Below are 17,587 nucleotides of genomic sequence, written 5' to 3'. Positions count from 1 at the left end.
AACACTCCCACATGGTGGTCTTTGGTGCTAGTCCATGTAGAATGCTCTTCCTGTGAATTCCTGTGGCTTAAACTGTTTCATGGTTTAGCGATACCCCAGGCTCTTCTTAACACACTGCAACACTGCTTACCCCCTTCACTGTTTAAAATTCTATCTCCTATCACATCAAACATGCTTTATATTTTATGTGATGTTTGTATTTTACTGCTCAAATGGCAGCCAGAAGAACTGTTTTTTTTCCTCTGTCCACTTGCAAATTACCTCCCCCCCCCCCCCTTTTTGAGATAGGGTTCTGTGTAACAACTCTGGCTATCCTAGAACTCACTGTGTAGACCAGGCTGTCCTCAAATTTACAGAGATCCACCTGCCTCTGCTACCGAGTCCTGGGATTAAAGGAATATGCCACCACTGCCCAGCTGGAAATTTCCATTTCTTAGAAAATGTCACAGTGTAGGTACTTGTTGATGAGTTTGGAAAGGCTTCCCATTCTGCATGGCGGTGCCCCAAGTATTGCTCTGCATAACTAGTGTCTGGGGTCAGCACCTCTGCTTCTGGCTGTTCTTTCCTAAAGGGCTATATAGCTTGTTAGACCCTGGGCTTTCACCAGTCTGCATCCTCCAGGGATTCACTGTACAACATACCAGTGATCAGAGGACTTCTGTATAAAAGAAATAGCCTTAACTTTGTATTGGCTGACCAAATAGAAGAAACCAAAAGCTGCTAGATACAGTCTACACATGAAGAAGTCTTTGACTAGGGGCAGTGTTGTAGAGATGTTGGGAAGTGCCACTTGGGGACTGGGATTCACTCTTCACAGGGCTGCAGGGCTGTAGGCCTATGTGTCTGTCATTTGCTGTCTGTGCAACACTGCTTGTTCTAATGTGAATGTCTCACTCTTTAAACAGCGGACACAAATTCTTCCAAACCGGTTGGCAGTGACGCACCCTGTGTTGTGAAAGTGGTAAGAAAATACTGCTCATTTTTTTTCTTTTATCAGTGTAAGTTGGGATTTATTTTGTAAAACATCTTTTTTGATGACTAGAATTAAACCATAAGGTATTGCATTGTTAATTATGTTTCATAAATATTTAATGAAGTACATAAGTAGTTTTATAGTTTTAAGTAACTTGAGTTCAGAGTCTTCAGCTCCCCTGAACTAGAGGGGCACAATTTGAGGGTATGTGGGAAATGCCAGAGGTCTGCAGGGGTGGAAGTATCTGTTTCACACCAGGCAGGCACGTTTTATATTTATATCCTGAAACATCATGCTAAGCTGATTTTTATTTTTGTATTTTGTCCTGGGCGGTTTTTTATCCATCCATCCCTCTATCTGTCTGTTCGTCTTTCTGTCCATCCATTCATCCATCCGTATATTTATTTATTTTTCCTGCTGTCAGTTTTATTCCCTTCCATGTTCATTTTAAGTAGTTGTGATTCTCTCCCTTGGTGTGGCAGGGCCTTCTGTGCTGTTCTTATGCTGCAGTTAGTTGCATGTGCAGGGATTGGTAGCGCCACACTGGACACTGAGTAACGAGGCCAGTTACAGACTGGAGAACTGAGGCATCTTTATATTTAATCACCGTTTTTATTTTCTCTGCACTTAGACATTGTTCTGCTCAGCAGAGCTTGTAGTTCCCCTCACCCCGTATTTGATACACGTGTAGACCCTTGTTAAATAGAGCCAGCAGAGGAGTTGTGGAGAGCTCAGTGCGCATTCCCTGTCATCTTTTTTTCACTAAAGTTATAGATCCTGGGAGTTAGAAGTGCCTCAGAATTTGTCGGTTCATTTTATTGTATTCAAATATAATATATTTGACTCCCTAGGAGCCAATTTAGACCAGAATTGAGAGGTTTTTTTTCCTTTTTTTTCTAATTTGTTTATTTGATGTGTGTTTTCTTGCATCTATGTCTGTAAACCATGTGTGTGCCTGGTGCCCTGCAGGCCAAAGAGAGCATTGGATCCTCTGAAGCTGGAGGATGGTTGTGAGCTGCCATGTGAGTCCTGGGAATACAACCCAGGTCCTCTGGAAGAGCAGCCAGTGCTCTTAACTGCTGAGCTATTGCTAGCCCTTGTTTTAGTGAGCATGTAAAAAACATTTACTAAGAAGTGTAATTTTTCAGTACACATTAAGCTAATAAATCAGTATTTGAAGACACGTGACAGGCATGTGCAAGTGTGTCACCCTTGCCCCTTGTAGAGCAAGCGGTCTCTCCTCTCTGCTGCCTCTAGAGAACTCTGTGTCCTGAGTTTGAGCCCTGTCCCCTTCTCAGCTATTTCCCCTGTCTAGAGTTTATGCGAGATAAAATGCTGTGTGTTCAGCATGATATTTGTAAAGGATCACTGTATTTTTAGTTTATCAGTCATTTACTGCACTTTATTGACCCGCTGAAGGCATTTGGGCTGTTTACAGTTCGGGCTACTGTTAGAAACCTTCCATGTAGGTTGTTGGAGGATCTTTTGGTGGGGATAGGCTTTTGTTTCTCTTAGAAGCTGAATTGCTTCTCTGTAGGAAGGATAAACATTTACATTTTTATAAAGTTCCGGACCTATTTCCGAAGTGACTTGCGGGTTTTCACATTGCCAGTGGTTGCTGACAGCCCACAGTGGGTGTGCCCAGCTTTGTGAGCTTGCTTACTTTCCTAGCCCTTATGGAAGGTTTGCGATGGTTGTCTTGTGGTTTCAGTTTGCGCTTACTTCCAAGCACATAAGTGAGCCCCCTTTCCTTGTGATAAGTGCTTCTTCAGTCTCTTGCTTCTTCTTAAGAAAATTATTTGTAATAACTGGGTTGTGTTGCCTTTTATAGTTGAGTAGGATGAGTTATTCTGGCTAAATCTTATTTTCTGATATGTGTGTTATAACTATTTCCTTCTAGTTTATAGTTGACTTGTTCATTTTTAAATGCTTTTATATATCTTTTTAGCTGACTTGTTAGATTCTTTTCCTCTTTGGTTAATATGGCTTCTGATACTGAGCTAAAGCTGTAGCATATACCCCATTTAGGTAGACTGAAGTAGGCTTCTTATGTAGTTTGGAATTGCTTTGCTCAGGACTTTTGTGTCTTTATTCATAAGGCATCATGGTCTTTACTTTTTCCAGAAGTATTTCTATATTAGACTCTTTGAGTCTGACCGGCTTTGTTGTCAGCAGCATTGGCTGTTTGATTCCCAGGGGCTGCACTGGCTCCTTATCCCAAGGACCTCTGGGTGTGCACTCGTGTCTCATCTTCTAGAGTGCAGGCAGGTCTTGAGCGCCTTTGTGGAGTGTGTGAGGTGAGTGCTTCCACAGCTTTTATTTATAGGCCTTAGTCAGCCTCTGCCCGTCCTGCGTGGCGTATTAATTAGTGCCTGTGCTTGTGTCTGTGTCTCCTGCCATTCGTTCCCTTGTCTCCTGTCCTTCCACGTTGGAGCTTTCTTTCTCCTTGTGGAATGGCGTTCCTTCTGAACTGCTGGGTTTGCTGGCAGGCAGAGAAAATAGAGTTCTTAGGGTGACACTAGTCATGTGCATCAGTTGCAGGGAGTTGTCTGTACCTGTCGTCTGTACAGACGGAAACATGACACCTGTGGGTAAGATTAGTTTCTAAGTGTCTTTAGAGGATTCCATTGAGAAGGAAGTAAGCCTCCTATGACTCAAGACTGTGCGGAGCAAACTGGTCCAGGCTTTCAGACCCCTCTGCAGCTGGCTAATTTGCATACTTGTCTCCAAGTCTTAGAAGGAGAGTGCTAAGTGATGGCGTTTGTTCTGTTCTGTGTGAGCTGAACCTCTGGCAGCCTCTGTTTTACCTTAGAACTTTGAGCTTCATTGTAAGTGGAATGAACTTCACTTTTCTACCTTTTTTACTTACCTGGCTGAGGGGAAATGGGTAGGATCATTATTTCCAGTTATTTAATCAGAGCACATTGAAGTTCTAAGTTTTAAGGATGTTTATTTTCAGACCTAGTCTAATATTCTGTGTCTTCTGTTGTCCTTTGTTCTTCTCTTTGTAATAGAGATGGTGATGAGTGCTTGGTTTCTTGTGATTCATATTTTAGTAGTTCTTCCAGCATTGTGGTCTGTGGTCCTGGAAGAACAGCTGCCCAGCCTCCAGAGGGGAGTCTACGCATAGTTGGCTACTGTTCTCTTGGTGACTAAAACCTTTGGGTCCTTTAAATTCCTGTGTCAATCACTGTATTGTCATTTATTATACAATTTCACTTTTAATATCCTTATGATGCCATTCAAAAAAATTGTGTGTATTTCTCTAAAATCTAAGTAGATTTTAAGTTACTCGATAATGACCTTTTTTCAAATGTCCTTTACTTATGCAGTTCTTACATTCCTGTTTTGTTTGTTTGTTTGTTTATTAAGGTATAATTTTCTATCCCCTTTTACCTGTTTTTCTGTTCATTTACTTTTATCATTTTGATTCACCTTTCTCTATTGGGAATAGACTGGATCATCATCTCTCTTCTTACAGCTTTGTAGTCTTCAAAGTGGAGGTAGACATCAAATACAAGCATGTAGGGCGATTAATAAACCTTTTCTGCATTAAAACCAGAACCGTTGCCATTCAGACATAAACATGAGGGTTGTGACAGGTGCTTGTATGTGCGGTGCTGAAATGGGTGCAAAGCCTGCTGGCTGCTAGGCAGGTTTCTGTGGTTGCTGCAGTGCTAGCTAAGGCTTGTGTTTTCAGAGAACATGAATGACTGCCTGGGCACGATACCAGAACAGCAAGATGTGAAGTTTAGTATGTAAGGGTCTTTATAAGATGGTTCTATGAAGAGACATACCACGATACTTGTGCATTGGAAAAATGAGCATGCCTTTTATTTTTAGAACAAAAATGGGCAAGTTATTTAAGACATACAGCTAAGTTGATTTTTACTGTAAAGTTATGTAATCACATAACTTTAACCAAGCCTTGATAAGTCAGGTGGAGATCCAGATTAGAACCTGCCGCATTGTGAACCATTATCATGTCGGATGGGATTATATCTCCAGATCTGGACTTTGACTCTGAGATCCTTTCCCATGCTTCTGCTCTGAGTCTCCACCTCGAGAACTTGGTTACTTCTGACATGCCTGCTTTGTGAATGAGCTCTGTAGACCTGCATTTGGCATTGGTGTGAACGTAAGACACACATGCACGTTAGATGTCTCAGCATCTCCCACACACTGCCTCCTGTGTGTGCTTAGGGCCTTCTTCAACCTTTACTGATGCAAGGTGCTATAGGATAGTGCTTCTGTGTCGTAAGTTAGCTTATCTCTACTTTCAGAGGCTATGTGTGTGTGTGGGCACACATGTGTGTGCATATGAAATTAGGAGGTCAGGAAGAAGTAGTAAATAAGTAAACTGGATAATATGAGAAGACTTTTTTTCTAATTCCTCCTTCCCACAGTTAACCGAAGACTTAGTAAGAATTAGTTCTTTGAGTCATTGTCACCTTTGTGGGAACAGAATTGGAAGCCTGAAGATAGCTTCCAGTTTGTGTCACCCAGAGCTGGTGCTTGGTGGTCCTTTCTTGGAGAACTGATGGTCTCTATTTCACAGCCTCCTGGGAAGGACTTTGCCTGATGTTATGGTGTGTGTGGTGAATTTTCAATTTAGATATCTTAATTTTTTTGGTAAGAAGGAGAAACTTTGTACAGCTTCATTTTTAAATGGCAGCCAGTTGCTTTTGGATGGTGCCATTGAAATATATCACATTTTAATTTTTTTCCTGTTGTCATCGTCATTTTGACACTTAGAAGTCTTAAGGAAACGTTTAGTGATATTCTAGTTAAAATGTCAGTCCCAATTTCTTTTCTAAATCTTGGCTATTATAGAGTTGGCAAAGTATTTTAGATTTGAAATATGTTAATACAATTTTAGTTCTGAGATAAGGTATTTTCTCCACAGATAGCTCGCTTCAGCTAAAGCACAGTGCCAAGAAGTAGTTCCTTTACTTTGTCATAATGGAAGCCTATTGGATAGCTAATGTAAGAAAGTGCTCAGAAAGTCTGCATTATAACATTCTCATTTATATGGTTGAGTCACATTAGAAGTTTAATAAATTATTGCTTGAAGGAAACTTGAAAATTAAAGTTGATAGGATGTAGGCTGAAACTGAATAAATCAAAAGCTTTACGTTGTTGGTAGTAAGCCAGGAGTGGTCTTGGGAAAGTGTCCTTCAAGTCTGGGTTTTATTAATGAGTCATTCTAAAAGTTAGCCAAAATTCTTTTTCTTTAATTTCACTTATTCTGTGACTTGCTCAATCCCATTTGCTCATGTTTCTGGCTCCTGGTGCAGCTGAGAAACAGGTAGGGAGAGTTTTTTGCTTTAGTACATCAATTAGGCCCTTGACATTTGCACTTGAGTACAGGGACTTGATCCTGGGTCAGAGCTTGGTGACGTGTAAGGCCCTTGAACACTGCTTTCCTGAGGCTGAGCTATAGCAAGTATGGCAAACCGTTTGGGTTCTTTCTGATCCGAGCGTTGCCCATTTGTGACTTACATGCTCTCTGGAGTTAGGTATGCTTGATTGCCGATGAGTCGAGTCAGGTAGACGTGCTACCTGGAGACTTGTGAGCTGAGAGAACTGTCTATGGAATAAAGGTTTTAATTGACATCTCAAGGACCCAAATTAACTTCTGTAGTAATGGAGGGTTTCTTCAGTGGAGAAAATGTAGATGTACTTATTTTCAGGGTTTGGAGCAGATGTTGCTGAGGTGGGGAAGAGCTGCAGCTCAAATCTTTGCCATGTCTAATGAGCTCTGAACCTTAACTTCAGCCATGCAGGTTTTCTGTCCAAAATACTTTGCTCAGATTAGTTTAGAAATGTTTGCTTTCCTATTTGAAGTTGTCATTCCTTTAAAATCAGTATAAAATATCAAACATTAAGTAAATACTACTTTATCAATAAGCCAGACCAAACTCAGTATTTAAAAAGCCAACAAAATTATAGCTTATTTCTTATCCATATTTATTAAACAACGTGGGCTGTTATCTCTTGTTGTGTAAAATACCTCTTTGTACATGTTTGTCTTTTTACAAATAATTCAAATGGTTAATATCCCTTGAAATAGGAAATAGATACTGTCTAGTAAAGTTGGGGAAAACAGTTATTTAGCTCTAATTCCTTTTGACTTTACAAAAGTTGAAGGTTTCTTTGTCTGAGAAACATAGGAGTCAGTGTCAGAAAGCAAAGAGCAGAGTGCTGTTTTGCTCTGGAGATCCATATCCATTCCTGCTGGTTCTGATAACTAGGTAGAACCAAGGGAAGAATGAAGGAAAGGAATGGAAGTCCAGCCTTAGTTGGTTAAATCAGGGTTGAATCTTATTAAATCTCGGGAATGTCTTGTAGGCCCTTGATGGTGATACATTTAGCATGGTTGCTGGTCTTTGCTTAATAAAGATGAAAATTAGTTTAAACATTTGTCTTAAACTTCTGCAGAGAGAACTAAATTTTTGATAATTCATCACTTATGAAAGTTGAGCTTCAGAGAAATAAAGATTATTGTGAGAACATGGAAAATATTTCTAAGGAGTTGAATTTAATCTTTTAATAGCTTAAAAATTTAAATACCAAAGTTACATTTTGTTGTAGGAAAAATTAGATTTACTCCATTTTTGAAGGCTCAGTGAAAATAATTCAGTAATTTTAATTGACTCTTGTATTCTAAGGAACCCAGTGACAATGGACCTCTTTTCACTGAATTGAAGTTTTACCAGCGGGCTGCTAAACCAGAGCAAAGTAAGAAACAATAAATATGTTTAAAATTGTCTTGTTAAAGGTTTAAATATGTAAAAATAAGCAGTTTGCCTGACTTGATTTCACATAAGCTAGGTTAAAGTGTCACATCCTGTGGCTCTGTTTGTGTTTGCTTCATACACAAATTCCATTCAAATGGTATTTGCAGGAAGTCATTCTGATGTATTGCTATTTGGTTTGTTGGTATATGAATAATCAATGGTATATGGCCTAAGAAATATACGAATTATCTTAATTGACAAGTGCGAGTACATGGTCTCTAACTCTTTTGAGCATTTTGCTAAAACCTGAAGCACATGAACAGGGGTGGGCACTGGGTTTGCTGAGACCAAGTGCAGTGAACAGCCTCCTGGCTGCTCTCATCTCTTGTGTATCTGAGGCCCCAACTCCTACAGTAGGGGAGTGGGAGCAGCACCTCCGTGTCTCCTACATCTTGATTTGCAAGGTGAGGAAGAGATGTAATACTGAAGGAGACAGCCCTGTGTTTCTAGAGATTGGGGTCGGAAGCAGGCAAACTACGTCATTAGGCGGTGCTGTTGCTGTGCACTTCAGAACTGGTTTCACATCTGGCCAGTTCAAGAGAAAGATACAGCAGAGCACTGTTTTGCAGGTTGGTAGAAATTTTATGATACTTTGTGTTCCTCTGTGCTCTTCTCATCCTGTTACAAGTAGGAGTGGTTTTGTTTGTTGCTCATGTATGTATGCTCTCCTCTTAGTCATTTGTCTTGAAATGACCATTTACATACAGAAGTTGTCATCGCAGGCCTCTCTTTCAACTTCTAGTTCAGAAATGGATTCGTACACATAAATTGAAGTACCTTGGTGTTCCTAAGTATTGGGGATCTGGTCTACATGATAAAAATGGAAAGAGGTAAAAATCTACATTTTAAGCATTTCTTGTTGGGTTGGTTTAGTTGGGAATTTATTGCTGAGCACCCACAATAACTAGGTGTACATATGGGCTGTAGGGCGGCAGAGGGGAGGGTTAAGATCGAACTCTGCTTCCCTCTATCCACCATAGTTTGGGGCCTAACTTGTGGAGCAGTGTCAGGTGGCTAGCTCCATTGACAGGAACAAAACCAAAAGAGTGCACCCTGCCTCTTCCATTCTTTATGCAAAAGAGCCCTCAGGATCCCATTTGATATCTCATATTGAATGTCTAATCATTCATGGAGCCTTTTTCTTTATGAGAGCTTTAGTCTAGCTGGTTAGAGGTGACAAACGTTTAGAGACAACATTTTCTGAAACATGGGAGAAAAGCTGGGTGCTAACTTGTGTAACCCATTCCTCCTAGATGTCTTAGGAGTTGGAGTTGAAGAAAACCCCTAATGCCTTGTGCAGTCTGCTCTTTTCAAAACTTGTAGGAGAGACCATGAAGGCCAGACCTAGTCAGAAACTGGAAGCCTACTAGTTAGAGTGTGTTTGTATTAAGTGAAGAACAACTGTGACTCCACTGTTTTAAGCAGTCACCAAAGCCTAATTCCATGGTTTGTCCTTTTTTGAGCTAAGGTCTTGCTTTCTAGACTTACGTCAGCTCATTGCAGAGCCCAGACTGACAGTGTCCTCTGGCCTGCTCCTCCTGAGTCTGGGGTTGTAGGTACATCTTTGCTTGTCTTGCACAGTTACCCTCATTGTCTAGCTCTCTGTTAGTATCCTTTTGTGTCACTGGGGAAGCTGTTCCATTTCTGGACCTCACATGCAGACACGGTGCCAGTGTCAGAAATTGGTGTCAATGTCTTGTGAATTTTCCTGTCAAGGAACTTCTCCTGGAGTCCTGTGAGACTTCTTTATACATTTTCTTGGTCACAGTTTTGTAATTCTTATGCTTAAACCTGCCACTGGAAAGGTCCAAGAAGCCACACAGGTCACACAAGTTTCTTGGTTTCACTGATACATTGAAGGGGAGGGAATGCCCAAGCTAAATTGGTACTGTGTTAGCAAAGACTTGAGAATGGGGCGACCAGTGTGTAAGCCTGCCAGTTTTATTTACTAGAGAGCCATGCATCTCCTCTTAGGGAGTCTGGGGCTCCCTGGAATCCAGAGAGAGGTAGTAGGTGGAAGGCTGGTTGTTCAAAGGGTACCTGACAGGAGCTTCAGAGGACTCAGAGTGGGTAACTATAGCTGACCGATTCTCCAACTGTGTCTCAGTTTATTGTTAGTAATGATCATTCCTTCTGAAACTGGCTTACTGACCTTCCTCAGTGGAGCAAGAGACTCAGACTGGTCGTGGATGAAGTGTTGACTGTAGGTTGAAGCACTAAAAATAATCACATAAGTCTTTCAGAAGTGAAGAAATAGAACATAGGATTCTTCTTCCAACTGCCTCCCCTGCTAGCCATCCTTACTTTTCCTTTAACCTGTTTGGGAGTGATGGGGAGTGATTAGGACAGTATGAGGACTGTAAAAAAATACTTCTGTTGCCATTTGGGAATTGTTTGATCTAATTAATATTTTCTCATTACTTGAAGCATTTAGCCAAGTCCCTGAAAAAGAAAGCATCAGAGGCCTTACCTGACATGTTTGGAAGCAGCTTTCTCTTAATATTCAGTCTTAGAGCTCTCTCTCAGGAGAACATGCTAACAGTTTGTGTGTGTCATTTGTTTATAATTTAGGAATGTTGAGAAGATGTTAGGGCCGTTCGTTCAGAGTTAGTGAAAGGGTGATTTGCATGTAAAAGCAAAGGCCTGGTTAATCTGCTTTAGTGGTGGGACCTTGTGTTGATCAGACAGTGTTCCCATCTTCCAGACTCTGCTGGCTAGGTCTGTGTCGACTGAACACAAGCTAGAGTTACCTGAGAGGAGGAAACTTGATTGAGAAAATACTTCCATAAGATTGATCTATGGGCCAGCCTTTAGAGCAGTTTGTTCATTAGTGATTGATGGGGAGGGTCTAGCCCATTGTGGTGGTGCCATCCCTGGTCTGGTGGTCCTGGGTTCTATAAAAAAGCAGGCTAAGCAAGCCAGTAAGCAGCACCCCTCCTTGGCCTCTAAGCTCCTGCCTCCAGGTTCCTGCCCTGCTTGAGTTCCTGCCCTGGCTTCCTTTAATGATACACAATGATGTGGAAGTGTAGGTTTAATAAACTCTTTTCTCCCCAGTTGCTTTGGTCATGGTGCTTCATCACAGGAGTAGTGACCCTAGGGTACAGACTGTCGGCAAAGGTTAAAGGTTACACTGTTATTCAGTTTTGTAATGATCACACAGGCTAACTCTTTGGAAGAGGCTCCTCTCTCAACTTTGTAAAACCTGCCTACCTATATTGGGAAGTCACATGACTGTTCTCTATTATATTAGAGGCCAGAGTTGTGGGAATCTTGATACAAATGGATATTTTGGCCCTACTTGATAGTATGACTTTGACATAAACTTTACCTCCTAAAACATTACTATCTAATAAAAAAATGTACAGTCTCTAATTCTCTTCTAGTTCAAAAAATGGATAGGATCCTTTATTTTATATTATGACACCATTTTTTAGTATTAGCTGACTGTTTCCTTGTAACTCACCATATTTTATTGTCATAAAAACCTACATTATGGAAGTGTGACTTTTGTGTTGTACACTGTTATTATTCCAGTGTGTGGAAGACAGTGGTTCAAACCATGGGTCCACTTGGTTTGAGGGGAGGGCACTAAAATGTTCTTCTGTAAAATAGGATGGAAGAGTGCCTGCCTGGCGAGTGCCCTGGGTGAGATAAACTGTGGGGTGAGGTGCACCAGCTGACTTCTGTGGCTATGTGCTCATCCCATGGGGAGTTTTGTCTTGTGTGTCTGTCTTCATGATTTCAGTAGACACAGTAGACTTTGGGCAACTCTTGAAGGAGAGAGTGACATTTAGAGGAGTTGAGCAGTGCCATTACAGGTCTCTAGTGCGTCTCATATGCATGCTTAGAGTTCGAATCCCTAGGAAGGATGAGACCCACCTCCTCATTTCATTTCTAGAAGTTATGGCTTGAGGAAGTAATATCACCTGGTCAAGGTGACATGCAGGTAAAGGGTAAAATCTTGACCATTGAGTGTTTAATACATAATTGCTTTGTACCATTTGGACAGTTTTACTGAATGTGATTTTTAAGCCACCTCTTGACAGCCTAGATTTAACAGAGCATTTTATTGCTGAAATATACATTAAAAATGGAGACACAGTCACAGGAGGACGCTCCTGTTTAGAAACAGCAGTTAACTTCAGGAGAAGAATCAGTGCCCGCACTAAAAGCCAAGTGGATGTGTTTCACTATAGATGGGTCTGCTCAAGTCTGTGTGGGCATTGTTTTAAATTGAGTGTTGTCTCCTGTAAAACTGGTTTAGACCCAGGAAGACAGGACAGTACAGCAGTCTGAATTCTTGAGATTTCTATCTAGATGGGAGAAATCTTTATGGGATGTGTTCATGCCCCTTTCCTCCTCTTTTATAATACTGCCTTATTAAGCATAATTTGACATAATCTGAAGGGAGAATGTTCATTGCTATGCATGTTCCTAGTTATTTCCCTCACTGACTTTCCTTGTTTGTCTTCAGTTACAGGTTTATGATAATGGACCGCTTTGGGAGTGACCTTCAGAAAATATATGAAGCAAATGCCAAAAGGTTTTCTCGGAAAACTGTTTTGCAGCTAAGCTTAAGAATTGTATGTGAGCTCTGATCCTTGTTTGTGGATGCAGTAAGGGCTGTTTCTGTCACAGCTCAGTCCTCTGCTGGCCGTGTTTGGTACTGCATTAATTTACTGTGTGTGTTCTCCATAGCTGGATATCCTGGAATACATCCACGAGCATGAGTATGTGCACGGGGACATCAAAGCCTCCAATCTTCTTCTGAGCTACAAGAACCCTGACCAGGTCCTTATAACTTCAATATTTGCTGTTGTAAAACATGCTGCATGGGCAAGTAGGGTGCTCTGTACTGAACCCCCCACAAGCTCTGCTTCTTTTTTTTTTGTAGATACACTAACAGTGCTGTTTCTTCAGACACTTTTATATTGTTGCCATTCTGCATTTTTGCTGCAGTTTGAACTGCTGGCACTTTATCAAGTTGGCTGATTTGTCCTAAATAATATTCAGAAGTACTTGATACAAAATGAATTTCAAATAGCTATTTGGGGGTGGAAGCTTAAAATTATATAGTACACCAATGAATTAGATCTGCCTGTCCGCTCTGTCACCTTTTTAAATTTCCTTTGTTCAAGAGCTCCATCAGATGTGTCTGCTACTCGGAAGGTTTGGTATTTGGTGTACAGACTGCCAGAGCAGTCTGAACTTGTCTGTTCTTAGGGCGCAGTGCAGGTGTGCATCTTCAGTTTGCTTCGTTCCCTTTGCAGTTCTGTGTTTAAGAGGAGAAAGCTCTATTGTATACCTGTGTTGGAGTCAGCTCGGTTGTCAGTGACATACAGGATGCTTGTAGCCATTTCCATGTTTTATGCAGAGAAGATGCTGGAATGGCACTTCTTGGTGTTGTATAAGAAGGAAGTTCTGCATGCTTGGTTTGGTGCAGTGGTCCGTCCACATTCTATGAACTTGGCTCCTTCTCATAGAGCTACCTGTTTGCAACCACCTATGGCTTAGATTTCCCTTTTTCTTTTGATTGCCTCCATTTCTACCACACTGTGTTTGCTTCCCCTAGATAGGCTATGAGATCATCGGGGTGTGTGTGTGCACCAAAAGAAAGAGAGTTGCTGTGCTGGGGTGCTCTGTGAGGCATTGCAGGGTTCAACTCTCCACAGCCATCTCATTTGAGCTGTTTCCTTGAACACAGCTAAGAACCTGAACAGTAGAGGTCCTTTAGCCGGATTAGGAGGGACTTGCCTAGTCCTACTAAAAAATTGACTCCTGTTAGTTTGCACTTGACAGCCATGTGCATCTCTCCTACCTTTCAGGCATGCATGGATGGGGTTACTTTCCCAGTACTTAGTCCATCTTTGTGCTCACATGTATATGGGCGCCTGCATTTGTGACAGAGAATCAGGTATGTGTGGCTATCAGATGGGTGCCACATGTACTAATGTTGTGTGCTAGTCAGAGCAACAGACTTTGCTCATTGGATTCCTCTGTCTGCATTCCAAATTAGCTTTAATCTGGAAGTCTCAACTTTATATGTAATATTTTAAACTGTAGGTAAAGACCTCATATAAGAGTTTTGAATATTATTTTAGCCCTTGAATAATTATGATGTAAATAGGCCTGCAGGTCAAGAATCAAGAGAAGACAGCTGTTGTATTGTGTGCTGACATTGTTCATCTCTCTCCTTTGTGGAGTCTTGAAAGCTTACTTTGTCTTGAAAGCTTACTTTGTGTGGTAGTTATGTTCTAGACTCTAAGAAAAACTTGACACCAGTAAGCCTTGCTCAGGATTAGTTAGAAGTTTAGCACATACTTTTCTAAGAAAATATGCAAAGTGAAATAGTTTCTAAGAACTGTCGCTTCATGGTCATTTCACATTTATTAAAAGTAAAAATTATTGGGTGAGAGGGTTGGGTAGCTCAGTGGCAGAGGAAGGTCCTGAGTTAGACTCAATACTGCAAACAAAATAAGATTTCTTAAAAGTAAGAATTAGGGCTGGGCAATGATGACTCACACCTGTAATCCCAGCACTTGGGAGGCAGATGCAGGTAGATCTCTGTGAGTTTGAGGGCAGTCTGGTCTACAGAGTGAGTTTCAAGGCAGCCAAAGTTACACAGAGAAACCCTGCTTTGAAAAATGAAAAAAAAAAAAGGTAAGAATTACTCAGAGATAATAGCTCAGTGGCAGAACTCATGTTTAGCATTTATGAAACGTTAGGTGCAGTTCCCAGCGTTCTAGAGGAGGTAGGGGTTGTTGGTTCAGTACTTCTACAGTGTTCATATTAGATTTGACTTGTTTGGAGAGCTGCTATTTGCCCTCGTAGGTTAATTTACCCCCAAGTGGTTGTATTTTGTTTCTGTACTTTTTGTTTTGTTTTGTTTTTTCGAGACAGGGTTTCTTTGTAACTTTGGAGCCTGTCCTGGAACTAGTTCTTGTGGACCAGACTGGCCTCGAACTCATAGAAATCTGCCTGCCTCTGCCTCCCAAGAGCTGGGATTAAAGGTGTGCACCACCACTGCCCGGCTATTTCTGAACTTTTTGAGTGATACATGTGGGTTGATTTTTGTCTTTAATTTGGCACTTGGAAATTTATAGGTGTACTTGGTAGACTATGGACTTGCTTATCGGTACTGCCCAGATGGAGTTCATAAAGAGTACAAAGAAGATCCCAAAAGATGCCATGATGGCACACTGGAGTTCACCAGCATCGATGCGCACAATGGCGTGGGTATGTTCACAGTGGCCTGTTGTGTCCACAGTAGCTTGCCGTGTCTACAGTGACCTGGTGTGTCCACCGTGGTCTGTACTGATGTTTCCTTCTGAATTTCTGTACTTAATTATGCTAAGTAAATAAGTAGACTGATAAGAATACTGGAAGAAGCAGAGTGGGATGAGAAAGAGGGCAAAGGTTTGGCTCCTACAGTAGGGTAAGGCCCTTGTGCATGCCCCTGCCCTTCAGGGATAACTGGATCTTTGGGTTCCCATAGCTCACCTCTGTGCGGCTTTGTTTTCTACATCCTGGTTTCTTATGTATTATGCCTTTATGGCGAGTAGCTTTTGTGTAAGCTAGCTTAGTCCGGTGTTTATGACTTTTGCTGTGGTGGACCTCACAGTATTTAGAGTGTCAACATTTTAATAGCTTCCGGTCTCCCAAAGATAACAGTGCATGTTAGGTGCTTTCAGACTTGTATTTCCTAGACAGTAGTAGCAGTGTGAAAGCTTAAGTTTTCTCAGTGTGGGTTTTAAGTAAGTTTGGGTTAAGTAAGTTTAAGTCAGTTTGGGTTATTAGTTGTAGATAAAGATTTCTTTTCTACAGACCAGTGTTCAATGTTTTCATTACATTCAGACAAATGTTTCTGCCGAAAGGTAGACTTGAGTGGACTGCTGTGTCTTTCTGGAAAGCTATTGTACTCTGCTTGATCTTGTTGTGTTTGTAGCCCCATCACGACGTGGCGATTTGGAAATACTTGGTTATTGCATGATCCAGTGGCTCAGTGGCTGTCTTCCTTGGGAGGATAACTTGAAAGATCCCAACTACGTTAGAGATTCTAAAATTAGGTAAGGGACATCTTACATTATTTTGGGTTGGGTGGTGATAGGACAGAGGATTTTAGTCAGAATTTCCTGACAAGACCTATTGGGTTTTTTTTCTAGATTATTTATTTTATTTTATTTTTTTAGACAGTGCTTTGCTGAGCAGCCCTCCTGCCTCAGCCTCTTGAATGTTGCTATTATAGGCATGTCACAGTCACCACACCTGGCTCAGTGATGTTTAAAGTAGAAGGTGCTGGTGAGGTGGCAGGGCTCTTTGAACTTTGCTGTTTTTCTTGGAAGTACTGCCTGCTGTGCTGTCCTGGTAGGGGACTGAGCTCAGAATGACACTTGGTCACTTGTCACTAAGCTTTCCTTCCTTCCTCAACAGATACAGGGACAATGTCACAGCTTTGATGGAGAAGTGCTTTCCTGAGAAGAACAAGCCAGGTAGGGAAGGTTTCCATAGACCTTCACAGAGCTTTTAGTTTCTGGAAGGAAAAATCCCTCTGCCTGTGAGCCTGGGCATTTTAGGACGTTACTGTTGTTGGAGGTGTGCCTTCTTCCCAAAAGCAACTCTGCACAGTGAGCCGGTCAGCAAGCTGCTCAGTGGGCTTTGGAGCCTCATATGATTACCCTTTGCTTTCATCAGGGGAAGCATGTTTTGTTCGCTTAGCCAGTGTTTATGGAGGTTGTATTATGTGCCAGAGGCTGCTGTTAATGCAGGCTGCATCTTACCTCTGCCCTCAGGATGCTGGCACTCTTGCTGCAGCTAAGAACACAACAGCGATTTTTGTTAGCACATTATGTTGTTAGTCCTCTGGAGAATAAGAAGACAGGCAATGGAATAGGGAATGTAGAGATGGCACAGAGAGTAGGAGAGAGATTTTAAATTTTGAGCAGCATGGCCAAGGACAGCCTTGTGGATGGGATACTGCAACATTGTAGGGAGGAGGTGAAGAAGTAGCTGTGTGAAGGTTGGGAGACTGCTTTAGAGGATGTGAGGACTGTCCTTTTTGGTCATCATGAGGCCACTGGTTTTTACTTTGATCAAGAGTCTACAGCTCGAAATAGACGGGATGCCAATGGCTTTACTTTTTAGAGCAGTGGTTCTCAACCTTCCTAATGCTATGATTCTTTAATACACCTCATGTCGTGGTGACCCCCAGCCATAAAATTATTTTCACTGCTACTTCATACCTGTATTTTTGCTACTGTTATGAATCATAATGTAAATATCTGCTATGCAGGATGGTCTTAGGCAACCCATGTGAAAGGGTCATTTGGACCTCCCCTCCAAGGGATCGTGGCCCACAGGTTGAGAACCACTATTCTAGAGACAAAAACTACCTCTAGGTCCTGGTTGAGGGAAGACCGCTGAGGGTAGGACTGGGGAGCACTCTGCAGTGTGTCCTTCTGTTACCATCCGTTTCTGTCCTCAGTCTTGGGCTGAGTGCACTAAGACTTCCGTTGTATGTATGTCTGTGTGGTGCTCTGCTATATCTACATTCCATTGTTTATGTATGCTACTGCATATCTGGGTCTTGTCTGCTGCACAGGACCCATTTCCCTGGGGTTCAGTTTGACTATGTGTGAGAAGAGTCATATTCAGTTGACTTTGTATCCTATTAAAGACTTCCTTTATCTTTTGGTGTTTTTTCAGAATTCTTGTGTGAACTCTGTTCTTTGAATGGTTCTTTTTGTCTCGTCCTCATCTATACTTATCAGATATTGCAATTTTCTCTTTGGTCTTGCTGCCTGGCAGTATCCGGTGG

At 41.6% G+C, this 17,587-nt stretch overlaps 1 protein-coding gene across 4 annotated transcripts in view; it reads left to right on the top strand.

Moving 5' to 3' along the window:
• The window catches only part of Vrk1 (VRK serine/threonine kinase 1), a 70,363-nt gene that overhangs the window by 35,872 nt on the left and 16,904 nt on the right, over positions 1-17,587 (top strand). For all 4 annotated transcript variants that reach the window (XM_075947757.1, XM_075947756.1, XM_075947759.1 and 1 more), the window contains exons 3-10: positions 906-961; positions 7,645-7,714; positions 8,516-8,603; positions 12,248-12,356; positions 12,472-12,564; positions 14,877-15,009; positions 15,719-15,839; positions 16,204-16,262. In XM_075947757.1, the coding sequence (XP_075803872.1) occupies positions 906-961; positions 7,645-7,714; positions 8,516-8,603; positions 12,248-12,356; positions 12,472-12,564; positions 14,877-15,009; positions 15,719-15,839; positions 16,204-16,262 (729 nt within the window). The remainder of the gene's footprint in view (positions 1-905; positions 962-7,644; positions 7,715-8,515; positions 8,604-12,247; positions 12,357-12,471; positions 12,565-14,876; positions 15,010-15,718; positions 15,840-16,203; positions 16,263-17,587) is intronic.

Source organism: Microtus pennsylvanicus, chromosome 14 (assembly GCF_037038515.1).
Source record: "Microtus pennsylvanicus isolate mMicPen1 chromosome 14, mMicPen1.hap1, whole genome shotgun sequence".
NCBI lineage: Eukaryota > Metazoa > Chordata > Mammalia > Rodentia > Cricetidae > Microtus > Microtus pennsylvanicus.
This window is presented reverse-complemented; position numbering and strand designations above follow the sequence as displayed.